The sequence below is a fragment of the Pristis pectinata genome, chromosome 37 (assembly GCF_009764475.1).
Source record: "Pristis pectinata isolate sPriPec2 chromosome 37, sPriPec2.1.pri, whole genome shotgun sequence".
Classification (NCBI taxonomy): Eukaryota; Metazoa; Chordata; class Chondrichthyes; order Rhinopristiformes; family Pristidae; genus Pristis; species Pristis pectinata.
The window spans coordinates 1322037-1336746 of NC_067440.1; the positions used below are offsets into that span (position 1 = coordinate 1322037).

A 14710-nucleotide genomic window follows, 5' to 3' on the forward strand; every position below is an offset into this window, starting at 1 on the left:
AATTTCTTTATTAATGCATCAATGGAAAGGGCGTGCTCCCCGCTTTTATTGCCCAGATAGCTTCAAATCTTAAATTAATTGACCCTCAACTGCACAACCATGCCACGACTCAGGATAATTAGAATTAACTGCTTGCTGGTGTTAACTGCAGTTTGAATCCGGGGTTGTTGGTTGAAAGAATTGCACAGCCGATTTAACAATACAGAAAGTTTCATTTCCAGATTTGAATATCTCAAAGCATAAGGAAACAGGAAGAAGCTGCACATTTCCCATTACAATGTGGGGCATTTTCAGCTAATCGAGAAGTGCCGATTCTACAGCCAATCCAAGGTTTATCTGTAAAACAGGTACTCTCCAAGACCATTCCCGGTAGCTCCCAGTTTCTTCAGGTTGGTGAGCTGATCGCCAAGCTTCTTGATTATCTTCACTTGTTCATCCAAGTAGTGGTTCTGCTGGAAGCCACATAGCTGGAAGGAAAGAGGAGAGAAGAGTTACCTCCTGGATCAGATGTCACTGAACTCCCAAATCCTCATTTGAATGTAATTTCTGACTGAAGTTCAGTCAATGATGCAGAGGCTGTTACTCAAAATGTCTTCTCCTGCCATCGTATCCCCTCCAAGTACCGATGAGGATGCAGATCTGACAATGACCACCGAAGTAGATGGCTTAAAGTGAACAGTCGATAATCCAAGCATTCGCTCAACCAGCAACCTACATAAGGATCAACGTGATGAGTGGCGAGTTTGTGCAGATCCAACAGACACTGGTTCACGTCCTTCTCCAGGTGCAGAGCTCTCCACATTGCCGCCAGAGCGCTGCTCCACTTAGCTTGCTCTGGCTTCTGAAGTAAAAGGCAGCAAAAAATAAAAATCACGTGGAACGGTAGCAACAATGCGGAAAGCAACCAGAACTGCATAATACAGGGGAACAGACTGGTACAGGAGAATTGAATTCAGGCAACAAGTAAATTTAAACAATCAAACCAAAGCCTTTATTGTATAGCTTCAATAATAAAGGGATAGACAGACAATTACTTACGCAGGGCAGACCTTGATATCCTCCAGCAAGATTCAGCCTCCACGCCGATTCTGGAATTACATAATTTTCTCAGCCTGCTCCCGTTCCTCATGTACGAGGACTAGAAATAAATCAATTGATTTTAGTTCAATGCTTGCATTATGATACAAGTGGAAATCACTTTAACGCATTATTGAAGGTTTGAAATAATTGCGGCGATTGCAAAAACGCAGCACCAACAACCATCACCAAGACTATAATACATTTGATCAAGGCAAAACAAATTTCTGGAGATGCTCAGAGCTCTCTCAAGACGCTGGAGCTTCAGATCGTCCATGGAACAGCCAAGAAAGGTTCAGACATTGGGCAGTGCAGAAATGGATTGCTGCACTTCCGTCTTTGCCGGTAGTTACCGGAGATACTTTATAAAATTGAAGAGATGTTGAGGAAATACAATTTCCTCAACATCTCTTCAATTGTATTTAAATATACAATGAATTCAACCATGGAGTAAAGACATCTCATTGCAACATCTTCACAAAACAATGTCATTCCATGGTTCTGGGAAAAACAGAACACCCAACTGAAACTTTTCCCTACCTGAAGCTGCTCAGCATGTCAACTCTTTCTATTTAAAATACAAACCAAGGTAGCCCTGGTCAAATCACGTAGAAGCCACGGCCAAGAAAGCTCACAAGCGACTCTACCTCCTCCGGAGGCGAAAGAAATTTGTTTTGTCCCCTTTGACTCTCACCAACTTTTACAGATGCACCAGAGAAAGCATCCTATCTGAATGTATCACGGTTTGGTACGACAACTGCTCTGCCCAGGATCAGAAGAAACTGCAGAGAGTTGTGGACATAGTCCAGCGCATAACAGACACCAGACTCCCCTCCTTGAACTCTCTTTACCTCTCGTTGTCTTGGTGAAACAGCCAGCATAATCAAAGACCTCATCCACCGGGGACATTCTTCTCTCCTCTTTCATCCGGTAGAAGATACAGAAGCCTGAAGGTACGTGCCACCAGACCTAAGAACAGCTTCTATCTCACTGTGATAAGACTACTGAACAGTTCCTTATACAATGAGATGGACTATGACCTCACGATCTACCTTGCTGTGACCTTGCATCTTATTGCACTGCACATTCTTTGTAGACGTGACACTTTACCCTGTAGTGTTAATGTGTTTTCGCTGTACTCCATCAATGCACTCTGTACTAACTCAATGTAACTGCACTGAGTAATGAATTGAGCTGTATGATCAATTCGTAAGACAAGCTTTTTACTGTACTTAGGTACAAGTGACAATAATAAACCAATACTTAAGCTTCCTTTATCTGAAGAGGTACAGCTGCTGCAAAGAAGGGAGGTCATTAGCTAAACAAGTTCTCATTTGCTAATAAGGATTTCTGGTGTTTAATACAAAGGTTCCCACAGCCCTCTTAGGGTGATGAAGAGAAATACAGATCATACACTTCACCCCATAGCAGACATTACTGCTCTTCGGAACAGGAATGAAATACTCACAATGGAGAGAAAAAAACACAGGAGAAATTGAGATCCAGATTGATCTGCTTGTTGACACCAGCCTCACAGTCCTGGTGGTATATCTGACACACTTGATAATCCATAATCATTCTCTCTTCACGATAAAGAAGGTCAACTCAGACTAACCTTACACTCTGCACATTGCCCTGCATTTATATTCCTGGGAGCAGCCTGATTGGTGCAACACGAGCTCACCAATGATGATTGGTAGTTATAAGTAACCATTCAGACACTCATCATGAATGCAAACTCAAATGAACATGAGCTGGCTAAAGGCAAAAGGTGCTGAGACCCAGAGCCAATCAGAACTTGAAGTGCTCCGAAACTGGTATCAGTGATGTCACCTCACTGTTTGTGGCACTGTTAAACTTCTCCACAGCTGAGGGTGACTTCATGTTCAATGATCTCCAGATTACTACTTAATAAAGAACAATAGGTTACGTTACTTGCAGTTGCCTTTCCAAACATAAAGATAAATGTCACCTAAAGATAACTGTCAGCGGTGAAACTTCACCCAGGACCCTTGATTGTTCAACGAAATCAGTTGTTCTCCAACGAATATCAGAGAACCCTTTGAAGAGTGGAATGGAATCTCTCTGCCCTGGTTGCGTGAATGGATCTCTTTCCTTTCCTCCCACTTTCTAAAAATACATGATTTTTCCAAAAGCAATAGCATGGGCCCAGCAACCTCCGTCTTTTCATTGGCTCTGTAGAACAGTCCTTTCACCAAACATACTCTGGCACCAGATCTCTACTCTTTCTACGCTTCATCGACGACTGCATCGGTGCTAATTCTGGCAGTGCAGAAACTATTAGTGTTTTCACCTTTGTTCCTAATTTCCACTCTGATCTCAACTTCACTTGACTCATTTACGACACCTCTCTCCCAACATATCATCTCCGCAACTTGCGCATCTCCAACGGGATCCCACCACCAGTTCACAATCCATGTTCACACCAGCTCAAAATTTCGCGTCATATCTCCAGGATAATAATTCTGATTGATCTTCCCCTCCCCTCCCCTCCTTTTCCATCTCCACTTTCCACAGGGATCGCTCTCTCCGTGACTCCCTTGTCCACTCGTCTATCTCCATCGACTCCTCCAGGCACTTATCTCTGTAATTGCCTATCTTCACCCCTCACTTCCAGCCACCAATCACCCGCCAGCTCTTGCTCCAACCCTGCGTCTCATCTTCATATACTGGCTATCTCCCCCTCTGCAGTACTGATGAAGGGTATTACCAGAAACATCAACAGTCTATTTCCAAGCATAGATGCTGTCTGATCCGATGGGTTCCTCCAGCTTTTTTCTTGTGTTGCTCCAGCTTTCCAGCACTGCATTCTTTCTTGTGTAACCCGTCTCCTTTTCTGGATTTCTCTGTCCCCATATCAGGACACCAACTATCCACCGATATCTACAATAAACCCACCGTCTCTCACAGCTACGTCGACTGCACCTTCTCCCATCCTGTCTCCTGTGAAGATGCCATCGCTTTGTCACAATTTCACTGTCTCTGCGGCATTTGTTCCGAAGATGAGGTTTTCTGTCCCAGAACTGAAATTACCTCGCCTTTCGTGGTATGTGGCCTGTCTACTGTAGATGAAGTCATCAGTGGGATTTCAGCCATCGATAGACGTCTGTTCTCATATCCCTCCAATCCGAGAGAGAACAGAGATCAGAGTTCCTCTGGTCCCCACATTTCACCCCACCAAATTCCCTTTTCGGCCTATCATATTACGCCATTTATGAGGGCAGCGAGGATCCCACCGCCAGTCACAGCTCCCGCTCTCCACCACACCGGGCCCCTCTGAATTCCGCAGCGATCACACTCTTCTCTCAACTGCTCTCCTCTCGTCTCCCCATCTATTCTTTCCTCCCCTTCCACGCCGTTCTCTCATCTAATGCCTCTTCTATCTTTCCTCACTCCTCTTCCTCTCGTGTTTCACCTCTTCCAGCTATCAACCGTCCCCTCTCCTCGATGTCTTCCTCCCTCAGTCCCTCTTCTGTCACTCCCTTCCTCTCATGTCCTCTGCTCTTACCCTCCTCTGTTGCTACATTCTCCTTTTTGACAATTCCCCGCTGACCCCCCTCTCCACTTGGACTCCTCTCCGCCTCCCTCCGCTCCGGACACACGCTCTTTCTGTCCTCCCTCTTCTCTGTCCTCTCCTACGGCACGCAACCGCTGCCCCCTGCTTCTGTCTGCCGGCACTCCTCTCTGCTCCTCCTCCTTTCTGCCAACATTCTTCTCTCTGTTCCTGACTCCATTTCTCTGCCACCCCATTTATATCAGCACTTCTCTCTGTTCACCTGTTCTCTGTCCACTCCATCTTCACTGTGACCTATCTCCTCTCTGGCCACCTCTCCCAACACCTCTCTGCATCCTTTCGTTCTGCCTCTCCTCCCAGCCCCTTCTCAGCCGTTCCTTTCAACCGGTCGCTGTCAGAGCCACGTTCTGATTCCTTCCTCTCTGCGCTCTGCTTTCCGCCTCCTTATTTATTCTCCTCCTTTATGAACCTCTCCTCTCGTCTTCTACTCCCTCACCCCTTGCCGCGTTTCTGGTGAATATCCTTTCAGCGTGGTCTTTTTATACAGAGTCGATGAAAGGACGGAGACGTGTTTGCAGGTAAGAGAGGAGTGCAAATTGGAGGGAAGCCCGTAACCTGTGGTGATCTCATGAAACTGCTGCACTTGTCCTCCTAGGTGATGGAGATTGTGGGTCTGGGAGGATCTTTTGGAGTGGCCGATGCACAGAACTGTAGTGCAACTTGCAAAAGTAATTCGCAGCAGTGGTTGGAGGGAGGGTGCATTTGTGGTGTGTTGACGGTACAAGTCATCGCGATTTTCTTTTGTAAAATAGTGTTCGTGAATTATCATCAATAGGAAGAATCTTATAACTTAACGTGGCCGGTTATGCAGCCAGAACTAAATTACACTCAGTGGGAGAAGGGGATGGCGTCCTTTCAGGTGACAGGGTGGGAAGAGATGTAGTGAAGGTAACAGTGGGAGCCAGCGGGTTTGTAGACGATGTCTGTGGTTAATCTGTCTCCAAAGAATTTACAACGGGATCTACATCAACTGGGAAAGTGGGCAAAGGAAGGACAGATGGAATTTATCTCAGGCAAATGCCAAGTGATGCATTTTGACAAGATAAATCAGGGCAGGAAATACACAGTGGATGACAGGGCCATGGGCGTGTTATAGGACTGAGAGACCAAGCGAACGTGCACAATTCCCTGAAAGTGGCAACACGGGGAGACAAAGTGGTGAAGAAACGGTTTGGCACGCTTGCTTTCATCGTAAGAGGGAATGAATATCCAATTGTTGGGACGGCATGTTCGAGCTGTACAGAACTTTGATGAGACCGCATCTGGAATATAATGTGCAGTCCTGGTCGCCATATTGTAAGAAGGATGTGATTAAACCGGAGAGGAAGCAGGAAGCAATCACAATATATTGCGTGGACTGGACAGATGAGTTGGAAGGACTGGGACTGTGTTCCCTGGAGCGAAACAGTCTGATGTGCAGCCTGAACGACGTTTATAAAATCATGAGTGGCGTAAGTAAGATGGATGTTCACAGTTTTTTTTCAATTGCACAGGCTTAAGCTGAGAGCGGAAAGATTTAAGGGGGATCTGATGACTTGTTGTTCACAGTGGTGTTTGCATGGAACCAACTACCAGAAGACGTTCAGTCCGTCGACAGAGTTACAACGATTTAGGGACATTTGGACAGGTCCCTTCGCTCTAATTGTTCATAGTAACATGCGCCGAATACAACCAGCTCAGGAAGGCTGGCAAATGGACGAGTTCGAACAAACTCTACGACGGTATGCTCAATGTTCCACCAGTCAGCGACGTCAGCCGGTGGTGGCTTTACATTTGGCTGAATAAAGCACAGATCAGCGAAAATAAAAAAAAAAATCAAACGCCACATAGTCAGTGGGGAATATTCAAGTTTAATTCAGTAAAATATAATTAATAAGACAGTCTTGCCAACTTGAAAACACTGGATTGCCGTAAACCTCCGGTTAACTGATGGTCTTTGGGCAAGTACATAGTCTCATTACCGGTGTGGGTCCATATTTGAACCCTGTACCACAACAATGAGATTGTTTCTCTGTTGCCTCTGACTGGGAGCTGCGAATACTCCACTGTCTGAACCTTAAGGTTTACCACGTGATCACTTCAGTCACAAAGGTTTTCCACCTCAGCTCCGCGCTTAGGGGCGCGAGGAGCTGGGGAAATTCTGGCCCATCTCCGACTGTTTTTTACCTGCAAAGCGTCAGTGTGAGTCAACCTTTCGATTCGGTTGAGTTCCCTGTTGTTGACGATAGTTTGATTCGAGATTGTTTACCTGAAGTGCAGCATTAACGCAACTGGCGCGGAAATTTCAGATCTTTTCAGTGCAATGTGCTGGTACTCTGTTTATTCACAATCCTCCAATCACGGAGACGCCTATCTTAGTGAATTGTGTCCGGCCATTCTAACTTGTACTCTGTCATTCTCCATGGAATTACACGATCATTTCATCTCCATTTGAATCTTGTCCTTCTGTAACCGTTTGTTGATCCTGCCCGGAGGCAGCTCAGTGAAATCGTCCCGGACCCTCTATCGACAACCTCGCGAGCGAGCTTCGAATGTCAGCACAAGATCTCAGGGGAAGTGACTTTAATTTAAGGATGGTGAAAAGAACAATCCTCCTGATGTGTGCGGTCATGATCGGGCAGCCCGCAACTCGTCAATATTGTCACCTTCGCTCCTCACTTCCATCCATCTCTCAAATTATAAGGAAATATAATATTGTAGACAATTGTTTCCCCTTCCTGGATCTTTCTTTCTCCATTTCAGGAGACAAACAGTACACTGACATGTATAATCTCATTCATTCCCACAGCTACTCAACGACACTTCTTCCCACTATGTTTATTGGATGGATTACTTGCCTTTCTCCCAGTTCCTGCGTCTGTACTGCATCTGCTCTCAATAGGAGCCCTTCCATTCCAGATGTCTTAAATGTCCACTTTTCTTTTTAGGAAACATATCTTCCCCTCTACTGTGGTGTACGGAACGCTCCGTCGCAGTCCCTCCGTTTCGAGTACTTCACCACGCCTTCCACAATTCTGAAGAGAGACAGAGTTCTCCTGGTCCTCAATCTCCACCCTTCTAGACTCCGCATGCAGCAACATTTCCGCCTTCCAAAAAGCTGCAGAGAGACACAGTTCTCCTGGTCCTCAATCTCCACCCTTCTAGCCTTTGCATGCAGAAACATTTCCGCCAAGGTCAACGAGATCCCACCTCTCACCATATCTTCTCATCCCCGTTCAGTTCCGCAATCGGCAGGGTCCACTCCCTCCCTGACAGGCTGATCCCTCCCTGACCCATGCCGATTTTGCCTTCAACCTCAGGAGGTGCAACACTTGTCCTCACACCTCCTTCAACAGCACCATCCAGGAACCTAAACAGCCCCAGCATGTGAGGCGAAGATGAAAGTCCACTTCTTCCCAGTTTGCTGCATTCAATGATGCCGATGTAACCTCTCTGATATCAGCGAGCCCATGTACAGTCAAGTGGACTGTTTTCTGGAGAACCTGCCTTCTGTCCGCAATGACCATCCTGAGCTGCTGGTTGCATGCCATTTTAACTGCTCTTTCCAATCCCAGACCAACCGTTCTGTCCTCGACCTTCTCCACTGCTAAGGTGCGGCCAACGCAAAACTGAGGAACACCATATTCCTCCTGCGTAGCCTATACCCCTCTGGCGCGAACACTGAATTTTCCAATGTCAAGAAATCCTGGCCTGATGTATCCCCGCCTTCTTTCTTTCTTTCCGATCCACTTGAGGCTCTCGAATTTTTGTTTCCTTTCTCAGTCGCACCTCCAACAACATGTCACCCATTTTGTCTCCTATCCTGGCTGCATGCACCTGCTGCCCACGCATTTCACCCACACCCCCTCCCCTCTGTTTCCGGTTCTAGATGGCTCCCATTAATCCCTTCCTTACTGATCAGATTGCAGCACTGGAAGCGGTTGTGTTCCTGCATATCGCCTTCCAGAAGCTGTTTCCACCGTTACGCTCCCGTCACCTCACCTCACGCCACCTTACCTCACCTCACCTCACCCGACTCCAGTTCTCTCTCTCTCTCTCTCTCTCTCTCTCCTTTTAGCGCTTCCATCTATCACCCATCTACCTCCTCTTCACAAATCCACCCATCGCGCTCCCCTATCGTGTTCCATGTGCCGTCATTTTTCGTATCCCCTCGGTCCATTCATCAGCTACTGGACGGTGTATCGACACTCTTCCTCTTCTCTTTATACTGCCTGTATTATTTTCCCTCTCTACCTTCAGTCCTGATGCTGGCTTTCGACCAGGAACTTCCGGCAATTCCATTCCCTTCAGAGATGCTACTCAACCCGCTGAGTTCCTCCAGCAGATTTTTGTTTCCTCAGATTCCAGCATCGGCGGTTCCCTGTGTTCGCGATTTTAATGCAGACAGCGCATACATAAACCATGGCTAAAAAAGTGAAAACGCAGGGAAATGGGCAGGTATGGCACACCTTTGGCGATCCCTTGCATTCTGATATAATGGCATGTTGATTGCATTCCTGTGGGTGGAGGATTACGGACTACGGACATTCTGGATACGTTAGCTGAGGCCGCGGAGTTCGTGCCAAAAAATCGGCTGTTCTGGGTATTGTTGACACAGTTGCAGAAGCTCTAGAAATTTTCCTCTCATTGCAGTGATCTCGGATACTGTGGCCAATTATTCCTAGTTGGTATGGTCTCAGTTGTACTGGTTTTCGGCATCTTAATACAACATAAGTGATCCGGGGCATTACGGACGCAGAGGCAGTGATCTTGGACATTGCCCGCACAGTTTCGATGATTGTTGTGAGATCATAGTGGATAAATGTAGTGCACTTCGAGTGTTCTAGGAACTGTTTCAGGGATCCAGAGCAATGCGGTAACAGTAACAGTGACTCCAGGCGCTGTGGTCACAAGGGCACTGACCACACGTCTCATGCGGAGAAGGTCAGCGATGCAGGGAATTGTGGTTTTGCCACGGCCGTCATTTGCTGGAATTTCCGTGGCATCGTAAGAAGTTGCTGCGATTGGCTGGATGTCACGGTGCTGACTGCTTGTTCGACATTCGCTGCTGGAGCTGCTCCAATGGATAAAGCGGTAAATTTCAGCTGCTAGAGCCCAGACTGGAGAAAGTGCGGCCTCCTCGCGGCCGGGATCAATGAGTGGCTTCATGAAGGAATCGAATCACTGTAATGACTGGATATTTCACCGCTTTCTTCGCCTGTTCCCTGAACTTGGACTGAGTCACCACGTAAATAAACGTGTTCGTGCAGCAGCTGATATTTTTCAATAATCTTCCAACATAGTGAAATATCAATTCGGAATCAGTCCGCCCTGTTCCTGCTCCTGTGATCTGATAAAAGATGAATTCGACAACGACAGTCAACCACAGAAGGATAAAGTTACCAGAGAGGGCGAAGAGTAAAACCACGGACCTCCTCCTGCTCTCCATCTCCGGGTCACTGCGGATATCCCCCCTGCTTTGACCAAACAGACTCTTACGGACCAGATTAGCCATTAAAATGTGTCTGACTGTCAGAGCGTTGAGCAGCAGAATTACAGAGAAAGGGAGGAGGGGCGTTAAAACCGTATCGAACCAGTCAAATCCTATCCATCCGGATTCAGTGTAAACATTCGGCTTAAGAATACAGCCCCACGGTACGTTGTCAATGATCTCTTTCGGTTCATGGGCGAAGTAGAAGGGAACATTTTTCAGACAGAGCAGAACGCATGTTGTTGTTAGAACCACAGCCGCAGTTTCCCCTGTGCAATATTTTGTTTTCAGCCTCTGAAAACAAATTGCAACAAATCGATCAAAGGTGAAAGTGACGGTGAACCAGACGGAACATTCCGTGACGGCACGAGTAAGTGCAATGTTAAGACTGCACAGAGGGGTGATGTTCAAGAAACTGTCGAGGAAGAAAAGATATAAAGTGCTTAGAAAAATAACCTCAACGACAATGACCAGTAGATCCGCCGCTGCCATGGCCACCAGGTAGCGAGTGGTGCAGGTGGAGAGACCGCACTTTCCCCGGCTCAGGATCACAATCGCCAGTAAATTCGCTAGAAAAAGATAAGGGTTCATAAATTGGGGTTCACTAACAACTATTCTCCGTGTCCGAACAACGGCTCAAACATATCAGCCAATGAAACATAAAATCGATGAAGACCACCGGTCTCAAACTCTGCTGCGACTGACCCACATCTGTAGCTCCCTGGTAAACCAGAAGCCAGGAAACGTGGGTTTTACAACGAGGAAAACGAGCTTCTGACCACTGCAGAAGGCCGATTGACCTTTTGAATATTTGAAAATGGTGACATCTTTGTCGGAACCAGTTTTGAAAGAATTATTCTAGAGCGGCCTTCTCACAAATTAGTATATGATGTAAAATGAGGACAGTTTCAGGACACGCCGAGCGCAATTGAAAATGTTGAATGCAGTATAACTGGGCAACTGTTGCATTAATTAAAATTCTGAACACACAGACCCAGTAACATGACTGTTCATGTGATCCACTCCAAGAAGTGATGAGCACCAAATAAGATTTTACTGCAACAGACATTTCCAGAAACTCGTGGCTACTGATTCAGATGTTCGGCTCCAAAGGTGCCAACGCTGCATTGCGATATGTGGTTATTCTTGTCCTGCAATCATACATTATTATATTACCCCGAAGTTAAATTATCTCAATAATACTGGTCCAAACGGACATCTGTCCTCACCTCTGCTACACGATTACCAACTGAAGGCAATATGGGTATGTTCGGGCTCCCTTGAGTTACAAAGGAAGGCTATTTTCATTGATTGAATATAAACTGGCAGCGGTGATTTAGAAAAGAAATCTCTTCAGGAAGGGATGTCACCGATGGAATCTCTGCATGAGTATGACCATTGCGAGATCTTGTAACATTATTGGAAACACGAGGACAAAAACAGCTTAAATTTGGATTTGTAACTGAATTGTGTTCTTACTTACCCGGAATTCCAATGACGGCAATGGCCATGTAAAATATTTTCTCGACCCTATGGTATGTTTCTAACATGTTCTATGTGAACTGATGCAACTTTTTATGCTGCAGCCAGTCCTTCCAAATGGACTTCGAGCAGATACATTTGCAGAGCTTTTATTCAGTTTGGGATCTCCACCGGGACACTTGAAGTTCCAAAACACTTAAAAATAGAAAGTGTGAAATATACACCGACAAATGACGACACCAAATGATAACGTTCCTGTGGGAGGTTGCTTTTAGTTTAGTGATTTAATGGACCAGATTTGATTTGTTATTGTCACATGAACCGACCTACAGTGAAAAAAGACGTCTTGCATGCCTTCATACACATTAATTTATTACACAATGCACTGAGGCAGTACAAGTTTAAAAAAAGAACAAAATGCAAATAAGGTATAACAGCTATAGAGAAAGTGCAAAGGAGGGAATCAGCAAGGTGCAAGGTCATAATAATGTATATTGTGAGGTCATGATCATATAATGGAATAGTTTAATGGTCTTCGGGATCGAAGCTGTCCTTCAGCCTGGTGGTATGTGTTTTCAGGCTTATGTATCGTCTGCCGGTGGGAGAAGGGAACGTAAATTAGGAAGGGATGTTCTTGGTGAAGTGTGCAAGGAAATGTGGAGGTTGCTTCGTGAGTACTTGCATGAGGTTCTGGATATGTTTATCCCATTGAGGCTGGGTAAGGATAGTAGAGTGAAGGAACCATAACTGAGAAGTAACGGAGAATTTCTTGTCAAGTGGAAAGAAGGAGCTTACCTCAGATTAAGAAAACACGCATCAAACAGGGCTCTGGTGAGTTACAACCTCGCCAGGAGGCCGCCTCAGAATGGACATAGGTTGAGAGAAGGGGCATGAGAAGGCTATGGTGAGCAGGATTAAGGAAAACTTCAAGGTATTCAACATGTTTGTGAAGAACAAAAAGATGACCAGAGTGAGCAGGGCAGATCAGAGATAAAAGAGGAAATATGTGCCTGGAGTCGGAAGATGTAGAGGAGGCCCTTAATAAATACTTCGCTTCTGCATTCACCAGTGAGGATGGTGCACGGCAACCTGAGATACTAAGGCATGTAGACGCAGGGAAAGATGATGTGCTGGAAGATTTTTGAATCATGAGTATAGATAAGTCACTGGAGCCGGACGGAGTATATTATGGGAAGCGAGGGAAAAGATTGCTGCACCTTTGGCGATGATCTTTGCATCCTCATTGGTGACAGGAGTCGAGCCAGATGTTTGGAGGGTGGCAAATGTCGTTCCTTTGTTCAAGAAAGTGAGCAGGGACAACCCTGGGATATTACAGAGCAGTGAGTTTTACTTCAGTGGTGGGCAAATTATTGGAGATGATTCTTACAGAGAGGAGTTATGGGCATTTAGAGAAGAAGAGGCTGATTAGGGACAGCCAGCATTGCTTTGTGAGGGGCATATCGTGCCTCTCTCGCATTAAATCCTTTGAGAATATGACAAAGCACGTTGATGAAAGTGGAGCGGAGGTTGTGGTGTATATGGACTTTAGTTATTCGTATGATAAGGTCCCTCATAGAAGGCTCATTCAGAAAGTCAGGAGGCATGGAATCCAGGGAAACGTGGCTGTGTGGATTCGGAAAAGGCTCACTCATAGAATACAAAGGGTGGTAGTAGATGGAGCGTATTCTGCCAGGAGGTCGTTGACGTATGGTTTCCACAGGGATCTGTTCTGGGACCCTTGCTCTTTGATTATTTTTTAAATATAAATTACTTGGATAAGGATATGGAAGGACCGTTAGTAAGTTTGCCGATGACATGAAGTTGGTGGTGTTGTGGATAGTGTAGAAAGTTGCCGTAGGTTACAATAGAACATTGATAGGATGCGGAGCTGGGCTGAGAAGTGGCAGATGGCATTCAATCCAAAAATTGTGAAGAGATACACTTCAGAAAATCGAAGTTGAAGGCAGAATACATGGTTAATGGAAGGACTATTAGCAGTGTGGAAGAACAGAGCGTCTTGGATCGACGTCCACGGATTCCTCTGTGTTGCTTCGCAAGTTGATAGGGTTGTTAAGAAGGCGGATGGCGTTGGCCTTCTTTAGTTGGGGGCATTGAGTTCAAGAGCTGCGAGTTATAAATCTGAACTTGAGGCGCTGCTGAACCTGTGATCACAGTGGAGGACGTAAGATCAGTCTTCCGAAGAGTGAAAACGAGGAAGGCACCTGCCCCATATTATGTCCCGAGCCGTGTGCTCACATCTTGAGCTGATCAGCTGTAAGAAGTATCTGCGGACATATTCAACCTCTCCCTGCTTCAATCTCAGGTTCCCTCCTGTTTTAAGAAGACCACTATCATCCCGGTACCAAAGAAAAGCAAGCTAATATGCCTCAATGACTACCCATCAATGTCTTTGACATCCACCATCATGAAGTGTTTTGTGAAGTTGGTCATGGCACGCATAACTTCAGCCTACCAGACAACCAGGACCCATTGCAATTCGCCTATCGCCGAAACATGTCTACAGCGGATGCCATCTCCTTGGCCCTTCACTCAGCTCTGGAACAGCTGGCCAGTAAGGACACCTACGTTAGACTATTGTTTGTTGACTACAGCTCTGTCTTCAATACTATAATACCAAGCAAGCTATTCACCAAACTCCGAGACCTAGGACTCAACACCTCCCTCTGTAACGAGATCCTTGACTTTCTAACAAACCTACCGCAGTCAGTGAGGATAGGCAGCAATTCCTCCGGCACGATTATTCTTAACACTGGTGCACCTCAGGCTGCGTCCTCAGCTCTCTACGCTACTCCCTATACACTTATGACTGATGACCAGATTCTGCTCTAACTCCATCTACAAGTTTGTAGATGATACTACTGTTGTAGGCCGTATCTCAAACAGTGATGAATCGGAGTACAGGAAGAAGATAGAGAGCTTAGTGGAATGGTGTCATGACAACAACCTTTCCCTCAATGTCATCAAAACTAAACAGCTGATTATTGACTTCAGGAAATGGGGCGGTGTGCATACACCTCTCTACATCAACGGTGCTTCGGTCGGGAGGGTTGAGAGCTTCATGTTCC

The 14710-nt window shown here is 46.0% G+C and overlaps 1 protein-coding gene across 1 annotated transcript; it reads right to left on the reverse strand.

The window, feature by feature from the left end:
• Positions 1–332: 332 nt before the first annotated feature.
• On the reverse strand, positions 333–9820 carry LOC127586490 (ferritin heavy chain-like). Its single transcript, XM_052044504.1, is given in 4 exon segments — positions 333–467; positions 716–841; positions 1050–1138; positions 9580–9820. Coding segments are annotated over 4 exon segments (591 nt in total).
• Between the last annotated feature and the right edge of the window lie 4890 nt (positions 9821–14710).